The sequence below is a fragment of the Cibotium barometz genome, chromosome 21 (genome assembly GCF_041138505.1).
Source record: "Cibotium barometz isolate CiBa-2024 chromosome 21, ASM4113850v1, whole genome shotgun sequence".
Lineage (NCBI taxonomy): Eukaryota > Viridiplantae > Streptophyta > Polypodiopsida > Cyatheales > Cibotiaceae > Cibotium > Cibotium barometz.
This window is the reverse complement of record NC_141066.1, coordinates 29,457,447-29,483,587: the sequence shown is the minus strand read 5'-3', so window position 1 is coordinate 29,483,587 and position 26,141 is coordinate 29,457,447. Positions and strand designations below refer to the sequence as shown.

Here is a 26,141-nt window from a genome sequence, read left to right as displayed (position 1 = left end):
ATGTCTGCTACAGAGTTGTTTCTTCTGGCCCTTTGTGAGAGGAGGGGTATGGCAGTTTGAAGGGTGGAAACAGAGATTGGACAGCGGATTTGTATTTGGGCTGAGTTTGAAGCCATGAACATGGAACAGCCAGATGCGTGCTCAAGGCTGCCCTGTTGTATTGTCTTGGTTGATTAGAGGAAACCACAGTGTGTTGCTTTTGTGGGACATAGATCTGTATGTGAATCCTCTATGCTAAGAGGTCTTGAGGGCTGCCAGATTGGACATGCAGGTTTATTTTCCCTGACTGGCTTTGTTGTACTCAGTTAAACTTTCCATTGAATTTGAATAAAGAAATACCGAAAGGGGCGCCAAGCTTTGGGGCCAACAGGTGTCGTTTTCCTTTTTGTTCTGGAGCATTCTAGCTCCTGTTCATTTGTTATTTGTTGGACTACAATTGGATAGGTGAGTGCTAGTCTACCGCACTTTGGTTTCTACCAGAGGCCGGTTTCAAGGTTCCGTTGCCGGGACCCATCATCAACTTTCTTAAGGGGGTGAGCTCGTGGTTGTCTCGAGGAAAGTCATTGCTGAAAAATTCAGCAACATGTCAGACACAGAAGATGAATATTTTTATGATGAAGAGGAAGAGCAAGAGGCCTCTCTTGAGGGAAATGAATCTGAGGATATTCTTGCAGGAGAAGAGAAGAGGCTGCAGTAGATGCACAATATGAGGATGTAACATAGCTAGAAGACATGCCTAGTAAAGAGGAAGATGATGCTCAGTTTAAAAATCGTTTGGCAGGTGTAATGGATGTGTTAATGCAGCTCACTCAAAGTGAGAAGTTTGCTGAATTTATGAGATCCCGTTCTGAGCCTGAAAAGAAGAAGAAAGTGCGTTCTAAGAACCCACCTCAGGGCAATAGTGGTGCCTTCCCACAGGATCCTTCTTTTGGACAGTTTCCGAACATGCAACATACTTTTGGTGCCAACTCACAGAGTTCCTTTTTCGGACAGCCATCTATTCCACAGCAGTCTATGCATCCAAGCTATTTTGGTGGTGGCTCTGTGTTCCAATCCATGACTGGGGGTTATCCTCAGGGAGGCATGGGTATTCCAGGGAATTTTGGAGCTAGTTTTCAGCCTGGTATGCAAGGGAATATGTATGGTGGTATGCAGTCCGGAATGCAAGGAAACATGTTTGGGGGCATGCAGCCCGGAATGCAAGGAAACATGTATGGGAGCATGCAGCCCGGTATGCATAGTGGTATGTTTGGAAACATGGCTGGAATGTATGGAATGCCAGGTGTGGGAACTGGCAATGTTGATCCTATGATGGGCATGAATGCTGGGGGTAGCAATCTTGTGAAGCCACTTCCTTACGATAATCTAACGTCTATGGGTAAGGCGAAGGATTATAAGGAAGGGGGAGCTGCAGTGAAATTTGACACGTTCAGTGGGGCCAAAGATAAGCTAAAGGCACTTACCTTTTTACAGCAGTTTGATGCTGCTTTTTCTAGTGGAAATTACACGGAATCCTCTAAGGTGAGAAAAGCTGCGACTTTTCTCAAGGGCAATGCATTGCAGTGGTGGTCCACTCTTCTTTTATAGGGCATAGCACCATCTACTTGGATACAGTTTAAACAGGTGTTCTCTTTCGTATGGCTCACATCTACTTTTGAGGTGGATGTAATGATAGCATGGCACAAGTTGGATGCATCAAAGTGTGAAAATCTTGAGGATTGTTGTGGGCTGCCCAAGGAAGTGCGTGACTATTGCATAAAGACTCGAGTAACAAATATGTCGCAGATGATAGAGAATGCTATGACAGCAAATGCGTTACTCACTGGGGTCTCATCTGGATTTAAAGGAAGTAAAAGCTCAAGCAAGAAACCTAAAAAGTCAGGGCATGCTTCGCGTGATGCAAAAGGGTCTACAGAGAAGCGGTATAAGAAGTTACCAATGCCCAAGAGAACTCCTGAGGAGAGACAGGCTTTGATGGATGCTCGGAAATGTTTTTACAGTACAGAGGAGGGACATATGTTTTTTAACTGTCCCAAGCGTAAGTCCCAAAAGGACTCTGACACTAAAGGGGAGCCCAAGTCTAAGAAATCAAAACCTTCTGCAGGGTTAGCTCCTGATCTTGTTGGGGAACAGCCAGGTGGTGAAGAGACTGAGTTGTGCAGGGCATGGGGCAAAGTGAGAGATCAAAATGCTTTGATTTTCTTTGACACAGTTGCTAGAGCCAACTTTATTTCACCGGATTTGGGTGGCCGATTGGGGATCCGAGCAGAGGAGATGGGGCCTTTGTATGAGGTTAATATGGCTTGTCCTGGGTATGCAGAACCCGTTACTCCTATTATTGGGAAGCTCAGGCTTCATGTGCAGGGTTATGTGGACAGTGAGGAGTTCTTCATTATGCCACTTGATGGATGTGATGTTTTGTTGGGTATGCCATGGTGCCATAGAGTACATGTGGTGGTGGATACATACAACAGGAGGATTATTTTGACTCATAGAGGGAAAGAGCATATTTTGGATGTAAAGCTTAAAGGGGAATCTGTATTGTATCAGCTTTGGCAATTTCATCAGTAATGAAAAAGCATCTTTCCGCGTACTTGATTTTTGTAAAGGATGCAAAAGATGATGAGTCTAAATCCAATTTGTCTATGTTAGATAAAGACAGAATTGATTTCTTGCGTGTGTTCCAAGATTGTTTTTCCGAGTCATTGCCAGGAGAACTTCCTCCGGAAAGGCCAAAAGATCATGCTATTGATCTAATTCCGGGGAGTACTCCACCAAATAGACCGCCGTACCGCGTTAGTGCAGCCCAACAAGAAGAAATTATGAGTCAGGTACAGGAGTTGTTGAATAAAGGGTTGATCCAGCCTAGCTCATCACCCTTTTGCTCACCTGTACTCTTGGTGCAAAAGAAAGATGATTCTTGGCGCATGTGTATAGATTACAGGGCGCTAAACAAGAATACAATCAAGAATCGATTCCCTATTCCGAGGATCGATATTTCCAGATTGTGCATGTGGAAGGCAAAAAGAATGTTGTGGCAGATGCTTTGTCACGCAAGCCACAGGTCTCAGCAGTTTCACTTGCATATCATCATGAGTTTGATGAGATAAAAGAGCAATATGCCCATGATGAGGATTTTGGAAGGCTCTATGATCAGATGTCTGAGGGTCAGCGGCATGATCATTATACTCTCAGGAATAGTTTTTGTTGATGCATGGTAGACTGTGTTACCAGGCAATTACGACTCAAGGTTATGATTGAAAGTCATGCTCCACCGTATGCAAGTCATAGAGGTATTGACGCCACGGTTAAAGGAGTTGAGACTTTCTTTTATTGGCCGACCTTGAGAAGAGATGTTGATGCTTTTGTTAGGCAATGCATCGTATGTCAGAAGGTGAAGTTTGACCGTTAAAAGACACCAGGGTTACTTCAGCCTTTACCTATTCCAGATAGACCATGGGAGAGCATTGCCATGGATTTTATATTTGATCTTTCACGTACACAAACGGGGAATGATGGCATTTGGACTATCATATGCAGGTTCAGTAAGCATGCTCATTTCATTCTCGTGCGTAAGACGATCAAAGTTGATCATATGGTGAAGTTGTTCATGGCGAACATCTTCAAGTATCATGGCTTGCCTTCGTCTATCATCAGTGACCGTGATCCACGGATGACGAGTTTATTCTGGAGAGGGTTGTTTGACAACATGGGTACAACTCTCAAGTTTTCATCTTCGTTTCATCCACAAACAGATGGTCAATTGGAAGAGGCTAATTCTACAGTGTTAGATCTTCTTAAGTGTTATGTGTCAGAGCACAAGCAACAATGGGAAAAGTATCTTCCTTTGGTGGAGTTTGCTTATAACAACACAGTCCATACCTCGACGGGCAAGGCGCCTTTTGAGATTGTGGAAGGAGGGAAGAAGGTACCACCAACAAAGGATAAGATCTTTGAGGCTGACCAGAATGTGGAGAACATGGATGAAGCTTATCGGAGAGTTAAGTTGGCACTCCAGAAAACTTAGCAAAAGCAAAAGAAAGCAGCAGACCGTCACAGACGTGCATTAGAGTTTGCATTGGGTGATTGGGTTCTTTTGCGATTTGAAAAAGCTAGGCTCAAGAAAATGAAGGGTAAAGAGCGCTTATTCCCTAAGTTGAGCATGCGCTATTATGGACCTTTTCAGGTATTGGAAAAGATTGGTGAGGTGGCCTATCGCTTGAAGCTACTAGATCACTGGAAGATTCACAATGCATTTCACGTGAGTCTACTTAGACCTTTCCATGGGGATGTGCCCGAGGATGTATCAGATGAGGCTCAGCCGGAAGTTGAGGAACTTGATGAGGTTCTTATTCCAGAGCAGATACTGGCACATAAGGAAAGGAAGGTACGAGGTAAAGTTTCCCGTCGCTATCTTGTGAAGTTCAAGAACTACTCACCGATGGATGCGAAGTGGATGGAGGAAGGTGACTTAGCAGATTCACCTCAGGTTTTGCAGCTTTATCTCGATGCCTTTGAGTTGGAGCCGACTCTTGTTACGGCTCATTCAGGTTCAGTAGAGCATGGGTCTGGAGCATTGCCTGAAGCTCAAGAGGGGGGTAGCACCTCCACTCCCTTGATACAGACAGGCTCAGATGACATCTAGAGGTCGCTTGGTGCAGCTTTTGTCTCACCCGAAGGTATTGATGGCTGACAGTACATCTCTTTATGGGACTTCTATGATATATGTGTACTAGTCACATTGGATGTTGTGGTTGTGTATGGTTCACAGTGGTATACAACTTGGACTACTACTACACCATTGGTTTGCAGTGAATGTTGTTACATATGAATGGCTTAGAGAGATTGGGACGCTGATCTTGCCATATGTACATTCCACTTTGGATATTTTGCTATATCACCAGATTGCAATCGAGGACGCTTGCCATTTTTCAAGAGGGGGGTATGTCATGACCTTGTGAAAGTGGAACAGCACAAGTGTGGGCATGGTGGTCGGTGAGCAAGATAAATATTTCATGATTCATACTTGGGTGCCCGGACAAATAGTAATATGTGTGGACATCCCCAAGTGTGAAGGGAGACCAAGGGATTTAATATTTATAATGTTTTAACCTTGGGTGGCCCCTAGGCATAAGTGGCCCTTAGAAACTTTAATAAACTTTAAAAAGGGGCCTAAGATATTTATGGAGGGAGGGCTACTCCACTTTTGGAGTACACGTCTCCTTTCCATCTCTCTCTCTTTCTCTCTCTCACTGGCTTTTTGAGAAGGGGAAACAGGGCAGTTGGCTGCGTGGAGGAGACAACGTGCAGGTTGGCTGCGTGGAGGAGAGGACGTGCAGGTCGACTGGTACAGGCGGTGCAAGCCAGCAGGTACAAGCGGCTGCTGCATGTTAGCTGGTACAAGTGGCTGCTGCACGTTATCTGGCGCAGGCAGCTGCAGGGCGACTGGTACAGTTTGGTACGGGTGTTGCAGGTACAGGCGACTACTGTGCAGGCAGCGCATCATACAGGAGGCTGTAGGTGTTGACCTGTACGGACAGGTGCAGGCGGGTACTGGCAGCCCTGTCCAGCAGGTTCCTGTACAGCTGGTACAAGTGGCACCTCACAAGGGTACAGGCGGCGCATCACAAGGACAGCTGCAAGTACAGTTCTGAGGCGGCTGCAGGTAGGAAAGTACAGACTGGTACGGTCAATCCTTCTGGTGCAGAACTGCGCGTAACAGTTGGTAAACTCTAAACATATCTTTCTTTCTTTCTTTCCAAGGCTTATGTCTGCTACAGAGTTGTTTCTTCTGGCCCTTTGTGAGAGGAGGGGTATGGCAGTTTGAAGGGTGGAAACAGAGATTGGACAGTGGATTTGTATTTGGGCTGAGTTTGAAGCCATGAACATGGAACAGCCAGATGCGTGCTCAAGGCTGCCCTGTTGTATTGTCTTGGCTGATTAGAGGAAACCACAATGTGTTGCTTTTGTGGGACACAGATCTGTATGTGAATCCTCTATGCCAAGAGGTCTTGAGGGCTGCCAGATTGGACATGCAGGTTTATTTTCCCTGACTGGCTTTGTTGTACTCAGTTAAACTTTCCATTGAATTTGAATAAAGAAATACCGAAAGGGGCGCCAAGCTTTGGGGCCAACTGGTGTCGTTTTCCTTTTTGTTCTGGAGCATTCTAGCTCCTGTTCATTTGTTATTTGTCTGGACTACAATTGGATAGGTGAGTGCTAGTCTACTGCACTTTGGTTTCTACCAGAGGCCGGTTTCATATACCGTACGGTGCCCTAAATGTTGGGCCTTTTTGGGTTTTTGGTCCACCCTGCGCCGACAACGATTTGACACTTCCCCTGCGCGGCTGCTGTTGCGTGTACCCGACGGTAGACTATTGTGACCTGTCGCCTCAGGCTTGTACCCGGTTGCTGTCGCCTGTACCCAAGGGCCAACGTCCAAGTCTCAAGACACGTACCACAAGTCACGACTCGCCTTCAGGAGTCAGGACCCATCACCCGTGACCCAGCCTCCAGGTACACCCGGTAGTGGGCACTGTTACAACTTAGTAACTTACCTGTAAGGCTGTATGAGACTCTCGACTCTCAAGTTTATGCATTTTTTGCCTTCTATTTGCGCCCCCTTCTAGTATGATAGTATCTGCCGCCTGCGGCCCCTTGAAGCTTCTAAGTTCTGTCACTATGTAGTACATTGTACTGTGTACACATTGCACAGTACATACTGATACACTGTAGTATCATGTATGTACAGTATACTACATAGTACATAGTACATACTACAGCCTGGCAACCTGCGCCTTTTTTCTACCTTGGTCCTTCGCTCCCCCTTCCCCCTCTCGTGAGACTTGAGCTGCGAGCAGCGACTCTGCGAGACGAGCAGTGCTGCCGGGCCATTGGGATGTGCACACTTACAAAGTTACAACTTACAAGTGTGCACTGTGTGCCTTCCCTTTGAGGCTCTGAGCCCTCTTCAAAGTTCATACTTCAAAGTTCAAGAGTCAAGTTTGTTCAAACGTGAATTTTGTGCCCAATGTCGGCCTCTTCAACCTTAACGAAGTTCTGTCTAAATCACCCTTTTTACAGATGAGTCGATCCAAGCGTCCGGAGTGGCGATGTGTGATCCAAGTAAAGGCCCTTGGGAAAGGGCAATTCACCTGTAAATGCAATTATTGCCCTCATCAATGGGATGGAGGCCCGCTACGCATTCGGGCACACATTTTGGGCTTGGTTGGCCATGGTGTGGGGCCTTGCGCAAATGTATCAGAAGAGGTTAAAGATGTTTGCAGGAGGTTGCATGCAGACAGTCGTAGCGGTGTTCATGGCAGAGTGGCTTTTGTGGATGCTTTGGTGGATGATATGGGTGGAGATGTATCTCAGGGTGCAGGGTCCGCATCAATGGGCACACAGGGAAGTGCACAAGTTAGCGGTAGTGCAAATGTTGGGTCATCATGTTTTTAGAGAAAGATGTCTAAAGGGAAGGGGGAGTTGGCAAATGCATGGAATGTACAAGCACGAAAGCAAGCAACCATTGCAGTGCGTAGATTCATTTATGCAGAGGACATTCCCCATTGGAAAGTGAGGAGTTCTTACTTTTTGGAGATGGTGAAGGCAATTGGACATGCTGGTCCTTCTTATGTGCCTCCATCTTACCATTGCTTGCGCACCACTGAGTTAGTGGATGAGGTCAAATGCATTGATCATGAGATCATGGGTGTGTGCGAGAAATGGAAAAAATATGGATGCACCATTGTTTTTGATGGATGGTTAGACACTAGGCGCAGGCCTATCATAAATTTTCTTGCATGCTCCATTCATGGCACTGTATTTTTGAAATCTGTGGACACATATGGGGAGTTCAAGTCTGAGGAGTTTATTTTTTAGCATTTAAAGCAGATTATCATTGATTATTATTTCCTGCTGACTTGCTAACCTACCTAGCCACTCTATTGCATGAAAAACAACAAAAACCAAACAAAGTTTTAGATTTAAGCTTTAGCCTTTTTCAATAGATTACCTTAAATGCAAATACCTCTTAGATTTGAAGCTATTGTTTGCAAGTAAATGTATGTAGCTAGTTCCTAGCATGCTTTGAGAACAAAAAATAACTAAATAAACAGATTCACAAATAGAGGCAAGGCAAATTAATAGAAAAAACAGAAAAACAGATTTCTTTTCTTTCTCTCTTCCTCTTCACCCACCTTTTTCCAACCGTATGCGGGAAGTGAACACACCACTCACCTCACCGGGCTATGGATTGCTCCAAAGAACAAATCAATAAGGACTATAGAAATGGCACTCCCCGGCAATGTTATGGCCTCCTCCAGCTGTCTCCAGAACTCTGTACTCTTTCATTGACAGAGAAAACAAGAACAAACTTACCAATGTGCTGCAATGATGCAACCCTCTCTTGTTTCAGAGAGCTCTGCAGTTGTCGTACTCTTCCCGATCTGGTGTCACGTTGGTTGGGTTATTGTCCACTGGGTAGCCACACGCTCCTCTCTCACATCTATCGTAATGTCACATGGGGAAGTTCTGGGTAGTCTTCTTTCAGCCCTAAGCACTGCAGAGGAACACTTTATGCAAGAACTATCAACGACACTTTTTTTTGTGAAACCACTATTTTATTTTATATTCGAGAACCCTCAAAGTGACTCTCTCTCTCTCTGAACACACACACACATACATATATGCATCTATGTATGTATGTATGTATTTGTGTATGCATGTATGTGTGCGTGTGTGGTGTATTTATGTAAAACTCATTAAAAAAAAAGATTGATATGTGCAAATTATTGGCAGGTTTGTTGAATTTGTGTTTCAAGATCCACAACGGTTGTATCTTTGTGGCTATTGGGTATGTGTGCTCTCGATGTCTGTGCTTCCTTTCTATATGGCCAAAAGTACGAAGTTTGAACAGATAATGGTGCGAAAGGTTTTTCATCTCATGGTTGTCATCATGTTCGTACCAGCTCTTCTTGTCCAAGTGAGTATTTCAAGCAGCAACATCGAGCCATACATACCTTTACTTGCTCTTTAATGCATCTTTATTTGTGAAATCTTCTGATTAACTAGTTAGTATGGGTGTGCAGCAAGCTTTTCTCAAATTGGCGTTCTCGGTTGCTCTGGCTGTGTTTTTGGTGTTCGAGATGATTCGGGTAAATAGTAGAGTGATAGGAGTTTGCAGCTCTTATTGTAACTACATGTGAAAACCTTGCTTTTCTAAAAGCACTAAACACCGATTTATTTCTTGTTAAAGAGTGCTTAAGATTTGTATGTTGCAATTCAATAAATAGATAGGCACACGCATGCTTGTATTTTTACATGGATATGTAAATAGATATGCATATACATATACACACATTTTCATAAATCCTCATACACGTTTTCACAAATTTACATATTCACACATGTATATATAGACAGGCACATGTACACTCATACGAATATGCATACACATACATGCATACACACATGTATATATATAAATATAATCATAAATATGTATGTTTGTATGTATGCAGCATTCAGTCACGTAGTAGTTTTGTACAGGGTTGCAAAAGATAAGAATTCAGTAAGTTGCAAATGATGTGTCATGTGGAAGAGGTGTTGTACTATGGTTTCAGGTTTTGCGGATCCCACCTCTGGGGGACTTTGTCTACAAGTTCATGACAGCTTTTACAGATGGTCGAGATTCCGACCTTCTAATTATAAGGTCTGTTTGGTTCTCTCAAACTTAAGGTATGGTATTGGTTTTACTTACCAATTTTTAACTATACCCTTGGATATTGGGCATGTGCAGTCATTTTTCACTTCTTTTAGGCTGCGCTTTGCCATTGTGGCTCACTGATACTCCAAGTGACAGACCCTTGGCTCCCTTTGCTGGAGTTTTCAGCCTTGGCATAGGGGATACGATGGTGATTATCCACTTAAAAGCTTTCTCTTATAGCTCTGTGTGCTTTTGCATGCGAGCTGTTGGATAATTGATATAAGTTGCCATTTTGTTCAATGGGGATTTTTTGGTGGGTCGCTGAATGATTCATGAAGATGAAGACAGATTTTTATCCATAATTTTTGTTATGATGGCAGGCATCGGTGGTTGGGTATAATTATGGATCTGTTCGATTAAGTAGCAACAACAGTAAGATTCTTCCACTAAAGAAACAAATTCTTTCATATCATAAGAGCATCCATCTGACATGTCTATGAACTTGTGCAGGTAGAGTCAGTCATAAAGGTTTTCTCAAGTATGTGTGTATGTGTTTATTTTCCAGTTGTGTTGTTTAATTCTTCTATTTTGTATGTATGGCCAACAGCTGGTTATTGAGGCCTAGCTCTGGTGTCTTGTATGTGTGGATCTCTCGTACCCACTCTCTTTGCATCTGGATATGTTTTGTGTCTGCAATTTAGTGCTTAATAAATAGATCAATCTTAAAACTTTTTTTTTTCCGCATAGTATCCTGATGGTGCAAATGTGCTCAGGTGGCCTTAACAATTGAGGCATTCACTAGTATTGGGGACCCTTGTGGAGCTGAGCCACACTCCAAGAAACTGAGCCAGCTGGGTCTACATGAAGTGGGAGCTCCCTTTTTTTTTTTCCTGGGAAAGAGATCCTTCTATTAATTACCAAGAAAAACAGCCATAATGGCTAAGTACAAACTTGGCTCCACATGGGGAAACGAGAGTCAAGAAGCATAAAAAGAGGGGAGGATGCTCTTCTCCTCCGATTGGCCGCTCTGGGGGAGAAGGCTATCTCATACAATGGGGGAGGGGGAAACAACCACACAGGTGGTCTATAGTGCCACGTGGGCTCACCACTACTCTTAGTGTCACCAGCCTGGACATTTCCCAGTCTGAAAGGGGTCTAGGGGTCTGGTGGACTCCGGGATGTTTAAAGGGGTCTGAAAGGGGTCTGGTGGACTCTTGGAAAGTACAAGCTTTGGGAATGGGGGATTATCCTAGAATACAACTCCTAAAATTTAGGAGAGTTGCTATTTTTGGCCCGACTCCGATGGAAATTATGTTCGCGTCATTACATCTGGAATTGAGCAGATACCAAGAGTTGGCAAAGTGTCTATGAGACAGAATGTCTACGAGTTGGGATATTTTTAGAGAGAAAGTTTATGGAAGGACCCATCTCTTAGATTGGGACATGTGGCAAGAAAGTGGACCAAAGTGAGACAAGTGGCCTGACACTTGTTAGAAAGTGGATCAAAGTGAGACAAGTGGCCTCACACTTGTCACTTCAGCTATTGTGTGGCTCTCCACTTGTCATTGTAGCCTTCTCTTGCCATTTTAGCTCATGGGAGGCCCAAATCTATAAATTGGAGCCCTCTCTCTTCATTAATGGAGGCTCTCTTGCTGCACACTAGCCTCTACCACCGTTACAGGCTGCCCTAATGATGGCTACTCTCTTTCTCTCTCTCTTGAAGGCTGTCCATGAAGAATACCGGCTGTTGGGGACTGTTTTGGAGGCTTCCATCGCGAAGAAATACTGAAGGCAAGGATATTTAATCATTTATTATGATTTCTAGCCATTGTACTTGTTGTACCAACATTTGTACTTGTTGTACTTGTTGTACCAGCTTTTATACTTGTTGTACCACCCATTGTACCGATTGTACCAGCTTTTGTACTTGATGTACCTGTTGTACCAACCATCGTACCGGTTGTACCAACCACTGTACTTGCTGTACCAGCTTCTGTTCTTCTTGTACCACCCATTGTACCGGTTGTACTAGCTTTTGTACTTGCTGTACCTGCTATACTAGCCACTGTATCGGCTGTACTAGCCACTGTACCTACTGTACCGGCTGAATGGAGAGTTGTACTTGTTGTACCCTTTCTATTGCATGAAGACCCGCGGTTTTTGGGGAAGAATCAGTACCCACACGGAGGTATATGGATTATATTGTTGGCTCGGTATTTCTACAGCCTATGTTCCGGCTTGGTTGCCTCGTGTTGGGCTGTGTTATGGCATTTGTATATGGATAATCCGGCATCTCCCGTGGGAAGAGTAAGGCCCTCAAAGCTTGTACATGATATTATTCTCCTTAGGTAATAAAATACTCCAAGGGGGGGGTCGGCCCATTCCGGCCTCTATGCGGTGTCACGTGTGCAAGCTCCATTTTTAGCATTTGTGGATGCTTTGTCCAGCTTTATGTTTTATGCAAAGTGATGATGGATATGTGTTAAGGCTGTGGCCATGTTTAAATGTTTTAATATGCATTGATGGTATCAACAAGTGTGTAAAAGGCCCTAGTTCCCCGGGCACCCGCCGCGAGTTACATTGGTATCAGAGCATAGGCTTTCTTGGAAGCGGAGGCTTCCTTCTATCAAATAAGGAAGAGAAAAGATCTCAAGTGGGGACCACACTTACCATCATTGCTGTTAAGCATGGCCAGCCGCTTCATAGCTTATGAAGCAAGAGCATGAGCAGTAGACAGCTTGTTGATCTAAGGATTTATGAATTCACAGAATTTTATCGTGGAAGTGTGAAGTTGGCTTTATGTGCACACGTTTAGCACTCTTTCCATATGGATATTGTGGATTATATTATCAAGCTTACAGGCAAGCTATATGGAGATATATCTGAGGATATCTTAAGGATATGGTGACGAGATATTTCTTTTGGCTTCATGACCAACTTGGCAAAGAAAAGCTAAGTATACTTTGAGTTTGCAAAGTTGGTGCTTTGGCTATTTACTATGAAGTGTTTTTGATGTTCACTAACCCCTGTATAGCTATGCAAGGAGAAAAGTGGTGTTGTTTGCCTTGAGATGGTTTTAGGGAAACATTGTTTATGGCTCCCTTTATTTGGATGGACTATATCTATGGAGATTTCTTTCTTGGACGAGATTTATATAGATATTGGGCTTCACAAGCAATTTCTATGGACGAATCTGTCCGAGTTTATAGAGAAGAAATCTTTGGATATCTCATGGATATGATGCTTTTATGGATAAAGTCCACCTCTACTCCAAGGTGTGTGGTTAGCACGGAGTATGTGGTAAGAGTTATGGTATACAAGGATTATGGTATACAGGTCTATGGATTCATGGACTTCCTTCTAGGGATTTGGATCCATCCTCAGGTTTATGGATTATGTTTATGGCTCCCTTTTACTGGGATGGATTATTCTTTATGGCTCCCTTTATTTGGGATGCATTGGACTTATGGAACTCATGGTTCACATACCTTGTGTAGTGTTCTCTTGTCCTACGTGCTCTCTTGAAGATTGTTTCTGTGTGGGTGGAACAATAGAGAGCAGATGGAAGGGAGCATGGGCACTTCCAAAGGGTAGTGACAAGCACAACATACCCTGTGTAGTGTTCTCTTGTCCTACGTGCTCTCTTGAAGATTGTTTCTACCATGTGAGGGTGGAACAATAGAGAGCGGATGGAAGGGAACATGGGCACTTCAAAGGGTAGTGACAAGCACAACATACCCTGTGTAGTGTTCTCTCGTCCTGCATGCTCTCTTGAAGATTGTTTCTACCATGTGTGGGTGGAACAATAGAGAGCAGATGGAAGGGAACATGGGCACTTGAGAGGGTAGTGTGAGTTGGTGGCCAAAATGCCTACAAACTATTGGTGGCCGAAATGCCTATAAACTATGTGTAGTAAAAATGCTTATGGAACACCAGGTTATCTATGCCTGCGAGTGATTGTTTTATCTTGTTACTTGAGCCCACCTCTCATCCAAGGTGTGTGGTCAGAGTACCAACACGGAGTGCAAGTGGTAAAGTGGACATGACAGGACTTATGTCTATGCCAAGGGTCTTGTGGACCGATGTCTTGTTGACAGGAGACTTATTTTGTCTCGCCCATTTACTTGGGACATGGATTATGATATCTAGACTTATGGAACTGTTTTGTCTCGCCCATTTACTTGGGACATGGATTATGATATCTGGACTTATGGGACTGTTTTGTCTCGTCCATTTACTTGGGACATGGATTATGATATCTGGACTTATGGGACCGGCTGAATGGAGAGTTGTACTTGCTGTACCCTTTCTATTGCATGAAGACCCGTGGTTTTTGGGAAAGAATCAGTACCCACACGGAGGTATATGGATTATATTGTTGGCTCGGCATTTCTACAGCCTATGTTCCGGCTTGGTTGCCTCGTGTTGGGCTGTGTTATGGCATTTGTATATGGATAATCCGGCATCTCCCGTGGGAAGAGTAAGGCCCTCAAAGCTTGTACATGATATTATTCTCCTTGGGTAATAAAATACTCCAAGGGGGGGTTCGGCCCATTCCGGCCTCTATGCGGTGTCACGTGTGCAAGCTCCATTTTCAGCATTTGTGGATGTTTTGTCCAGCATTATGTTTTATGCAAAGTGATGATGGATATGTGTTAAGGCTGTGGCCATGTTTAAATGTTTTAATATGCATTGATGGTATCAACAAGTGTGTAAAAGGCCCTAGTTCCCCGGGCACCCGTCGCGAGTTACACTTAGTGAGAAAGTGACCGTGACGCCCGCGCACCCCCCCCCCGTGAGACTGCCAGTCTACTACTGCTGGCTGGAGTGCCCTCAACCTCTACCTTCTGAATCCTGCAGCCTAGCCGTGTGGTGTAGGCAAAGAAGGGTGTACCAAGAGTCTCCTCATTGTCATTTGGATCATGCCCCCCCCCCCCCGGCGGGTCCCATAGGAGGTGCATGAGAGGACGACCCTCCCAAATCCACAAACGCCAGAATCTCTCTCTCGCCACCTTGGCCGGTGGAGGGTCTATGTGCCACTCATGTGCATGGAAACCAATCATCCTCACCCTCTTCAAGGTGCATCCCATGAAATCCTCCATAGGGGGTTCTGCTCTCTCAAGTTTGCCATGAGGTCCGATAGAGAAGGTGAGTAAGGTGGAGCGCTCATCCACGCCATGGATGGCCAAAGGTATGTCATGCCTGGTGAACACTCCCAACCATTGCGCCGGGGGGGGGGGGGGGGGGGGGGGTTCTGGGATCGGGGCCAGCTACTTCGGGGAATGGAAGAGTCGATGTCGAGGCTAAGTCTGCCCCTACTCTGAATCCTAGTGAGGCTCCTCTCTTGGGCCTTTGGGGGCAGCTGTCTGAATGTAAGCCAATCTCCAAGTGACCGGGCAAGATCCATGTTGAAAGCTCCCCACGATACATGCGGGTGAGCCCCCAACATGTGACCGATGGGCAAACAGACAAGGGGGCTCCAACATGTGACCGATGGGCAAACAGACAAGGGGGCTCCAGATCAGAGGCTGTTGGAGATGCTCCTTGGATGCAATTGGAGCGGAGTGTTGAAGGGTTGGCCTAAGATGATCCCAAGCACGCAAGAGGTTGGCTGCAAATTTGTCCTCAAATGCATGGCTAAAGCCACGAGCCCGCATCTTCGTGAAGATCCATCTCGTACTCTAGGGCCAAGGGCCTCCAAAATCGGGGTGCGGACGGAGGTCCTAGCTAGGAGGAAGTCAGTGCTCGCCGCCTGGAAGAATGCCACGGCTCTAAATGGAGGTCGATGATGCCGAGACTCCCCTGCGCTGCGGTTGAATAATCACTCTCCAAGCCACCTTGGCCCAAGCAGGCCTCCCATTGCGGCCTGCCCGAAGAAAGTTGTGGATCAACCGTTGAACTTGACCAATGCAAGCCTTGGAGAAGGCCCAATAGAAGGTGATGTGCCATGTGGTGGCGAGAAGAACTTGGTTCACACCACGACCCGGCGAGCTAAGGAAAGCTTGGCTGAACTCTAGTATAACAGCCCTTCTGAATGCTCAGAAGAAGAGGGGCTAGCTGGGCTGATCACTTTCCAGGCCACCTTGGCCCGGGCAGGCCTCCCGTCGCTGCCTGCACGAAGAAAGTTGCGGATCAAGTGTTGAACCTGACCAATGCAAGCCTAGGAGAAGGCCCAACAGGAGGTGATGCACCATGCGGTGGCGAGAAGAACTTGGTTTGCCACCACGACCCAACGAGCTAAGGAAAGCCTGGCTGAACTCTAGTATAATAGCTTCTTCCGAAGGCTCAGAAGAAGAGGGGCCGGCTGTTGCTCCAGGGAGATATCGATGCCCACCTGGCATCCAAGATAACGAACCGGAGTGCCACTTGTGATCCACTGAAAAGCCTTAGTTGGACTCGGAGTCGGGGCGGGTGATGAGCCAACCCAAAATCCACATGACTTGTGCTAGTTGATCTACGCACTAGATGCATGGCAAAAGATCTCCATCGCCTCGGCGAATCTTTGGAGGTTCCCCTCATCTTTGGACAAGTATGCTGGTGTGTCATCAGTGAACTTAGAATCAAGCCGCTCCTCTTACGCGCGGATGGGAAGATGCAGCCCTGGAGCCCCATCTTGTCACATGCACGCCCGTGCCATGGCTTAATCTTCAGCATAACATCAGCAGTTAGGTCATCAGACTGTAGACATAGCATTATATCATCATCAGTAGCATCTGGGCATTGTCGGCAGCATTGGACACCTCCTATTATCAGTGGGCCAGCATCAGAAGGCAGCCAGGACCAGTTGGCCAGCATTTTATGGAGATCCAGCATTTATTGCCAAATACCTAGCATTATATGTTAACCAACTAGCATGATATGTTAGTTGAGCATTTTTGGGACTGATTCGGCAGGCCAAAAGCTATACAGCTGGCCGACTGCTGTCCTACACCCATATAGAAGCATAGCTCATAAAATCAGCAAAGGACATTCAGTAGTTCATTCATAAGTCATCTAATTTCAGCAAGCATCATGTAGAAAGGCTAGGGTCAATCCAAAAGGCTCGCTGAAGCTGCGCCCCGTCTCCTGCCTGCGCGACCTGCACACCAACTCCCCCCCGACTGTGCGCTTGCTCTTGCCCCCCCCCCCCCCCCCCCCCCCCCCCGCCTGCTGCTGATTCCTGCGCTCTGCCCGCCACCCTTCGCCTGCTTGCTGCTGCGCCCCCCCCTCCCTCGCTGCTGCGCTTCCTCCTTGCCCCCTCGCCCCCCCCTCCTCGCCTCCTCGCCTGCTCGCCCCAGCCCCTTCTTCGCCCATCTCACCTCTGCATCGCCCCTTCCGCCAGCTTTTTCCTCCTCGCCCCTCATTCGTGCAGCTGCCGCCCCCCCCCAGGCTTTTCCTTCGCCGTTTTTTACCCCCCCCCCTCCCTTTTCGTGCTGACCTCCGCCCCCCTGGGGTTCCGTTTTCTTTTTTCCTCCGGTCGTCCGCCTTGCTGTGTGCAGCCCGTTTCTTGCAGGATTTCCGCTTTCGCCTCGCCTACGCCTGAGCTTCAGACACTGATGGAGACTCCTCCTGCCTCGCCTCAGAGGGACTCATCCGCAGCTCCCTCGCCCGCCCCCGAGGACACCCCCATCAGGCTTTCTCTTTCGCCGGAAGAGGAAGCGAGCCTCACCGCAGAGGTGGAACGCCTTCAGGCCCATTCCACCATCTGCCGTATAGTCGGCACTCGCCCCAGCAGAGGGGAGATCAGGGATCTTCTTCAGGCCCGCCTTCTTGCAGATGTGGGCAAGATCCTGGATGTACAGCTTCTGGGCCGGGGACATTATCAGATCGAGTTCGAGGCCGCCCAGAGCGTTGCCAAGGTCCTTGCCATGAGTCCCCTTGACATCAGGGGTGCTCGGGCTTTCTTCAGACCTTGGCAGCATGGATTTGGCCCAGCAGCGGCGGAGCAAGGAGAGCGCCTCTTCCATGTTACAGTTTGTTTCCCTGGTCTCCGCCGGGAGTATCTTCCGCTCCTCTCCAGGCTCGGAGCATTGGTGGGCTCGGTACTAGAGACGGGCCCCTCAGCAGCTTCAGTGGTGGCCAGAGCAGCTGGGCTACCTTCGGTCAGAGTGTTGGTGTCTGACATCTCCCTCCCTTCCTAAGGTCATTCAGCTACCTAGGATAGGGGGGGGTGGATAGATCAGAGAGTGGAGTTCTCGGGACTCCCGGACCAGTGCTTCATTTGCAGGCAGGTCGGTCATCTGGCCAAGGCCTGCCCTCGCAGGAGACCTCGACCCTCACCACAGCAACAGGCTACTGATGGCCCGCCCACAGATTCGGCTCGGCAGGCTGCCTCTGGGACGCCTGCTCAGGCCACAGAGACCTCGGAGTGGCAGCCTGGACAGGGGCGCCGCCGAGGGAGACAGCCACAGCAGCACGCCCAGAGACCGCTGCAGCAGCAGCCACAGTCTCAGCCTCACTGGGTTCCCGTGAGGAACAGCTTTGCTCCCCTTCAGGAGGAGACCCCTGCAGCGTCCGAGGACCAGGAGATGCCAGCTCCCCCTCCTTCACCCCCCCCACCCCCGTCCCCTCCCACCGCCTCGCTTCCACCATCGCCTCCTCTTGCCCCCGCTCCGGTTTCGGCAGCGGCTCCCTCTCCACCTCCCTCGCCCCCCCCTCCTCCCCCTCCGCCCGCCTCACCTTCCCGGAGGCCCTGGCAGTTCCCTGGCGCTCACCTGCAGTCCGGAGAGCGCTGAGCACTGACCTCGCTCGAGCATCACAGAGGAGACCTATGCCGATTAGGGCCTCACGGATTTCATCTATCCGCAGTCGGCTGAGTGGCCTTGGCATTAGACAGCGCTCGGAGGCCTTTGATTATACCTTCACACGGCTTTTTGGAGCAGAGGGCCCCCATGAGCCAGCACCCATTCGAGTTCATGTAGTGATACCTCCGGCCCGCGGGGAGGAGGCACTAGACTCAGCGGTGGCCTTCTCGTTCCCTCTATGTGGACCTTGTGACCGGGAGTGGACTCTAGAGCTCGCTCTCAGCACTTTGAAGACTCAGGCAGTTGAGTTTTCTCACCACGAGCGATCTGGAGGTGACAGATGTGATAGGCCGACTTTGGGAGTTGGCTCATTTTTTCTTGGATCCCGGGAGTGTGGATACCTCAGGGATTCGGCATTTGGTCGTGCGCATAGTGGCAGACTTGGCACGCGACCCTGGATATGTGAGTATACACGAGGTTTCTCTGTCAGAGCAGGAGGCAGTCGCCATGGGCCACAGCCACTGGCGCCTGATCCGGGATTCTTGCAGTACACCGGGTGGGAAGATTCGCAGCCATTCGGATGGGGACTACTCTCCATCCAAGCCGCTTGCGAAGGCCCGCCGTACGGCTGAGACAGCATCCACCTCAGCAGGGCATCCATGAGGATCATCTCATGGAATGTACAGGGCCTTGGCGGAGCACACTTTATACGCTATCGAGGTTGCTTGAGGCAGGAGCTCCAGAGATGCCTGGTTGGTGGCAGCATTGACATTTTGATGATGCAAGAGCACCACTTGGGTGAGAGCAGGATCCGGAGATATGGTTCGGTGATGCCTGGTAGATGGGACACTTTTTGGTCTGCAGGGTTTGTTCCTTTGGGTGGACAGGGAGGAGTATGCATGGTTATTGCAGATGTATGGCGGCAGGCCATTGTGGATCGAGGGATCATTGTGCCTGGTAGAGCACAGTATGTCATTCTGAGGATGCATGATGAGCTATTGGGTGTGCTCAACATCTATGCGCCCAATCATGCTAGTGCCAGAGCAGAGTTCTGGACTCAGGTTACAGATGCACTGCCAGAGACCGCACATTGGTGTGTTGGGGGAGACTTCAACATGCTTTAGGACCCGGCAGATAGGGTGGGAGGCAGTCATGTTACAGTGCACGGCACGGAGCTTGCAGCTTGGGACCGGTTTTGCATGTCACTGAGGATCACTGATGCATGGCAGCATGGGGCTTTCTCCCGGTCTCAGGACAGTCTTAGTTTCTCTCGGTCGGATCGCCGGCAGGGAGGGACTAATCTATCACGGATTGATCGCTTTTATGTGGGCGACTGGTTAGGGGAGCGAGGGGGCTCCGTCGGCATTCTCGCTGGCACCTCATTTTCAGATCATGCGCCAGTTATATTGACATTGGAGGAGGGGACATGGGAGCCCAGCTTGCAGTTGAGGATCCCAGAGAGGGTACTTGCAGATCCCAGTCTCGCTGAGGACATTGAGAGGATCTGGCATGATAGTCAGTGCTCTGATCAGGATGCAGCGGGCCAGTGTGCCCAGGGACTCATTGATCTTAGCTCTTTTCTGCACGCTGCAGCTTTGACACGACTGGGAGAGATTCGTGAGCGGGAGCAACGGCTGAGACGCAGCCTTGCTTCGCTACAGTGCCTTCAGGAGCAGCAGCCTGCATGTGAGTGGGTGGCGTCCTAGCTGAGCCAGGCACGCCAGGAGGTTAGAGAGGTAGAGGAGCAGAGACATGAGTTTTACTATCGTCGTCAGGCCTCTCAGTGGACGCAGCTTGGTGATAGAGTGACTGGGGAGTTTTTTGAGATCACTGGACCCTGTCATGCGCGAGCAGGAGTCCGCCAGCTTGGTAGACCGGATGGATCGGTAGCTACTGAGCTCGGGGAGATCAGAGCCATTGCCACTGCATTTTATAGTGACCTGCTTTCAGCGGAGCCAGCCACCACTGAGGATCGAGATGTTTGCAGACAGACTGTGTGGGCCCATGTGCAGAGGAGGGTCACAGACCATTTGCGTACAGTTCTAGGTGCGCCTCTGTCAGAGATTGAGCTTGCCGAGGCCTTGAGGGTCCTGCCGCGACATAGTTGCCCAGGGGAGGACGGACTGACGCCGGCCTTTTTTATGCGCTATTGGGACCTTTTGGGGCCAAGCCTCCGCAGGGGCTTTCAGCATGTTTTGGACACTGGGGTGATGCCGCAGAGCTTTTCAGAGGGCTTGATCTATCTTATCCCCAAGGGGGAGGGAGTATCAGATGACATTCGGCATTGGAGGCCTATTACGATCCTCAATACTGTCTACAAGGTCTTAGCAAAGGCCTTGAGTTTGAGGATCCAGCCCTTCCTGGGGGAGTTGATTCATGCTACTCAGACAGGATTCGTCAAGGAGCGCAGTATCCTTGACAACATCTTTACTTTCTGGGAGGCGACGGCCCGAGCTAGATTTCTTGGCGAGGACTTGGTCGTGATGCTTCTCGATTTTGAGAAGGCATACGATAGAGTTGATTGGGGATTCTTAGAGGGCACTATGCTTCGCCTGGGCTTTGAGCCAGGATGGATCAGAGGGGTGGCAGCTCTGTATTCCACAGCTCGCAGCCAGGTGCTGATTGTAGGAGGACGGGGGCCGAGTTTTGAGCTGACCAGATCAGTCCGTCAAGGGTGTCCTCTCGCCCCTTTCCTTTTTCTCTTCTTTGCGGAGGCTATGAGTATGTATTTGACGGCAGAGGAGGTTGGTTTGAGAGGACTTCAGCTCCCAGTCCGGGGGGAGGATTTGCTTGATGCTGAGTTTGCAGACGACACGGGCTTATTTTTGCATGGCCAAGAGGCCAATCTTATTCGGGCTGAGCAGTCGCTCCAGGTTTTTAGTGCAGCTTAGGGAGCATTGATCAATTGGCGCAAGACAGTGGCCTTTTGGATCAGTAGTGCTCCCACTCCGGCATGGAGCCCGGACCCCGGTTTTAGATGGATTCCTCCAGGCACAGCAGTGCGGTATTTGGGATGCCAGATTGGCCTCGATTTGTCACCTGAGCAGCAGATTGCCCCGCTTCTTCTGAGCATTCGGAAGAAGCTATTGTATTGGAGTACAGCTCGAATATCCTTGGCTGGGAGGGTGGTGGTGGCAAATCAGGTGCTGTTAGTGACCATGTGGTATATTACGTCTTGTTGGATTTTCTCGAGCTCTTGCATCAGCCAGGTACAGAGGCTGATCAGGAACTTTCTGTGGTCTGGGCGGGACGGTCAGCCAGCTCGGGCAAAGGTTGCATGGGCAGTTATTACACTTCCGCTGGCTCAGGGCGGTTTGGGCATTATAGATCCAGTCGATCAGAGTAGAGCCTTATTGGGGAAGCTTATTGTTCGGGGGTTGCTTCCAGGCGCTGAGCCTTGGAAAGAGCTCCTCTTGCAGCGACTGCAGGCTCGGGCGCCCCCTGTAGGGGGAACTTGGGCACCAGAGATTCGCTGGATCTTCATAGAGATGAGGAGGACAGGCCTCAGTAGAGGATGGGAGGACAGATTTGCTTTGAGTATCCTGAGAGCTTGGGAGCTGCTGAGACTGGGGCTCTCTCAGCGGCCTCCTTCTTGTGTTGAGGAGCGGGCCAGGCAGCCGCTCATCTGGAGCCCAGCGGTTCGCACGGAGCAGGGTCATATGCTGGGTTCTCGGCCTCGTCTAGCCTGGGGACCTTTAGCGGCAGGCCCAGCTCGTAGTTTTGGAGACTGGCAGGCTTTCTGCAGTCTACCAGAGGAGATCTAGGTGGAGAGGCTGAGTCACTTCAGAGGGGGGTTGATTATGAGGGATGATATTCAGGAGGCACTCACAGAGGAGTGGTTCACGCCTCTCGAGCCAGTGGCCCCACGGTGGATGGGAGCCTTTACACAGTTGGAGATCCTGATTGCTGTCAGAGCTAGCACTGAGGATGGCAGATGCCTCTACTATGAGATTCAGGATGAGGGCAGACTCCAGAGAGTGGAGGTGGAGTCGCCTTTGGTTGCAGAGTGCACCTTTCAGAGGATTCGGGTAGTGGCTGCCGCTTCTCGGAAGTGGCATATTGACCCCGACCCTGCTGATGTGCTCCCGGATTGGCGCATATGGGCATATGCAGCGCGCCCCTTGGCCCGGCTACAGTGGGACCCCGGGGAGTACGAGTGGCATGATCCTTATGCATCCCTTGAGGCCACAGAGATCACCTTTTTCCAGTATACTGTTCGGCTGGGATGGCATATTTTGACGGCGAGGAGGACGGTTTCTCCAGCGGCAGCGGGGCATTGGCGATTGCAGGGACTCTCACAGGAGTTCCTGGAGGATTTCTGGGCTCGGCTCTGGGCTAGTCGGCAGGCCCGCAGGATCTCGGCTTTTCAGTGGCTGGTCGCCCACAGGGGCTCAGCAGTTGGCACTTGGCTTGTTTACAGCGGTCTTCCGGCGGCCTGCGTTCGATGCGGCCACCCTATGGAGACACAGAGACATTGCCTTTGGGACTGCCCTCAGGCACAGCAGATTTGGCTGCGGATGCTGCGTATTCTGGCCCCCCTCTCTCCAGAGGGTATGTTTACGTGGGGAGCCGCTGCTTGGTCGACTTCGTCAGGACCTGCTATGGGCTATGAGATGGAGCAGGGCAGTCAGGCCATCAGATTTATTAGGGGCCAGCCTCGCCTGGTTCTGGTACCGGATTTCTCGTCCGCCAGTTGGACACAGGAGAGGGATTTACGATGGGAGCTCCTCAGCAGTCTCACCATCTGGTTCACCTGGAGGGCCCGGTGCTTTACGGCCTTTGAAGGGAGATTGGAGCCACCAGCAGAGACTGTACGGGGGATTTGGCAGGAGTTGATCCACACCCTGCGAGGACAGTACGACCGCATCCGGGGAGACTCGGATGAGGCGATCTTACGGCGCCAGGCCTTTCACACCACTTGGCGTTGTGGCCCTTTCTACACCTTAACACGGGATCCCCCCGTTGGCACTACAGGCCACCTGTTTGGCTCTTCCCCCCCCCCCCATTGTATGATTTAGCCGCTCAGTTCTTTGTACTGATGCTTGTATTTTGCAGCACCTAGGGAGAGTCTCCCGGGCTGCCATGATGTATTCGCTGCTCTTCTCTCTCTTAGGAGCAGGAGAGATCTTTTGTAGCCCTACGGGCGTTTTTATATAACTAATGAAAGGATCTTTTCTCGGAAAAAAAAAAGAAAGGCTAGGGTCAACGCCTATGGGGCTGACCACCAGCCTCAGCCATGTACAAGCATAAGCCACCTTTTTGTACCATATGAGTAAAGAAAACCTGACACTGAATCTCTCTCTTCTTCTCTCTCCTCTCAGTCTTAATCTCATGTTAATTAGCATCAATGTTCTTAAGTATGCTTAGGGCTGTGGATCAATACAACTAGGCTTCCGGAAGCTCATGTAACATTGGTATCAGAGCATTCAGGCTCAGCCCACTAAGTTATGTCCCAAGGAAGGTGCACAGTTCCAGCAGGAAGGATGTAGTAGGGTAGCAGATGGAGTGGTATGCAAAAATAGGTGAAGCTAGAGGATGCAATCCCTGAGGGTAGGTACGCACATCCAGTACCTCAGTAAGCTCTCAGATCAGTGCCAAAGGCCTAGCAACAGCATGATCAGTTCCGGCAGGTGACCCACCGCTGTGTCAAGGTTAAGGGAAAGCAAGCATGGGACAACAGTGAATAGATGCTCGGTTCTTCATCAAAGACTTGGAAGTGGAGATCAGGATTGAAGGTGTTCAGACCAAAAATATAAGTCAGTAGAAGTCAGTAAGCAGTAGAAGACAAAGTCAGAAAGCAGTAGCAGTTCAAGGTCAAGTCCAGGGAGGAAGGATGACCCGTCATCAAGTTTAGCAGAAGGGAATGTCACGTGCACGAGCGTGCCATGGCTTAATCTTATTGGTTTAATCCTTGATTAGTGCAGCAGATAAGATAAGCATTTAGATTAACATCAATAGCAGAAGCATTAACATCAGCAGTTAGGTCATCAAACATAGCAATATATCATCATCATCATCAGTAGCATCTGGGCATTGTCGGCAGCATTGGACACCTCCTATCATCAGTCGGCCAAGATCAGAAGGCAGCCAGGACCAGTCGACCAGCATTTTATGGAGATCCAACATTTATTGCCAATGCCTAGCATTATATGTTACACCGACTAGCGTTATATGTTAGTTTAGCATTTTTGGGACTGATTCAGCAGGCCGACATCTATACAGCTGGCCGATTGCTGTCCTACCCCCATATATAAGCATAGCTCATAAAATCAGCAAAGGAGATTCAATAGTTCATTCATAAGTCATCTAATTTCAGCAAGCATCATGTAGAAGGGCTAGGGTCAATGCCTATGGGGCTGACCACCAGCCTCAGCCATGTACAAGCATAAGCCACCTTTTTGTACCATATGAATAAAGAAAACCTAACACCGAATCTCTCTCTTCTGCTCTCTCCTCTGTCTTAATCTCATGTTAATTAGCATCAATGTTCTTAAGTATGCTTAGGGCTGTGGAACAGTATAACAAGGCTTCCGCTCATGCAACACATCTCCTCAGTGGAGAGAAAACTACTCATGGCCTCGGCAACAATTAAAAATAGATAAGGTGCAAGTGGACAGCCCTGCTGGATTGAGTAAGAAATCGGAAATCTGTCGCCTCTGGGTCCCTGAATGAGAATCTGGCTGTGTGAAGCCTAGAAACACCTCGGACTCACTCCTCGGGGAATCCCATCTGCCACATTGTCCCCTCTAGAACGCTTCGGTCCACTCTGTCATAGGGTTTCTCAAAATCTAGGAGGAGGACAATAAGATTCTGCTGCCTCAACCTAGCGGAAGCGGTCGCCTCCCAGAAAGTGAAGATGATGTCCTAAATGCTCCGATCCTGACGAAACCCATGTGCGTGCCGTGGATCAAATCTGGGAGGAAAGGCTGCAGTCATCGGCTGATGGCCTTGGCTAAAATTTCATAGGTGGTCCCTAGGAGGGTGATGGGCCTCCCGTGCCGAATCTCCAATCTGTCACCACCCTCCTAGGCCATCGAATGGATCAGTCCCTCTGACAGCCTCTCCTGCATGGCTCCCATGATCATAATCTCGTTGAAGGCGGCTTTCAAGCCACCTTCCATGAGATCCTAGTGTCGTAGGAATAAGGAAACCCATTGGAGCCTCCGCAAGCTCCTCTGCAGAAAAGGGAGTCAACAAGAAAGTCTGGAGAGAGCGAACCACCTCTCTCGTATGTTGCCAAACCCGCTCACGTGCATCCAGCATCTGTGAGGATAGGGGGGCGGGGCACGCATAAGGAGAGAGCAGAAGAAATCTGTGGCAATGGCTCTCACATGGGGAGAATCTGCAACAATGGATCCATCAAATGGGAGCTCTTTACTCAAGGGTTGGCTGGAAGGAGAAAGAACCGAGTGTCTCCAAAGCGATGGTTGCCCAAGGTGCTCTTCCAATGTAGGGGTCTCAATGCACACAATTGCCATGAATGGGATCCTTAGATCTGGAGGATCCTGTGGTGTTGAGGTCTTGTGATACCAGCATCATCCATCTTGGAGATCTCATGATTAGATGTCATAATGGTTTGACTGGGTCCAATTCTGACATGGCTGATGGCTGCCTTGGCCGCATTTGCACACCAACAGCTGGCTGACTGCCATCTGGGTAGTGATTGCTGTTGTACTAGTGCCGAGTGCCTGGCTGACTGCATCCCTCTTTTC

General features: G+C 48.9%; 1 protein-coding gene and 1 pseudogene across 3 annotated transcripts in view; both read left to right on the top strand.

Moving 5' to 3' along the window:
- LOC147627039 (phosphatidate cytidylyltransferase family protein) overlaps nucleotides 1-26,141 on the top strand; it is a 52,871-nt gene that overhangs the window by 24,554 nt on the left and 2,176 nt on the right. Inside the window, exons 8-13 of one of the 3 annotated variants that reach the window (XM_086815624.1) lie at nucleotides 8,800-8,983; nucleotides 9,090-9,155; nucleotides 9,624-9,712; nucleotides 9,800-9,914; nucleotides 10,087-10,138; nucleotides 10,217-10,433. In XM_086815624.1, the coding sequence (XP_086671750.1) occupies nucleotides 8,800-8,983; nucleotides 9,090-9,155; nucleotides 9,624-9,712; nucleotides 9,800-9,914; nucleotides 10,087-10,138; nucleotides 10,217-10,284 (574 nt within the window). In that variant the 3' untranslated portion in view covers nucleotides 10,285-10,433. Of the gene's footprint in view, nucleotides 1-8,799; nucleotides 8,984-9,089; nucleotides 9,156-9,623; nucleotides 9,713-9,799; nucleotides 9,915-10,086; nucleotides 10,434-26,141 lie in introns of those variants that run through there. The other 2 variants (XM_086815622.1, XM_086815623.1) reach the window with 2 other exon arrangements.
- On the top strand, nucleotides 7,008-8,008 carry LOC147627040 (uncharacterized; annotated as a pseudogene).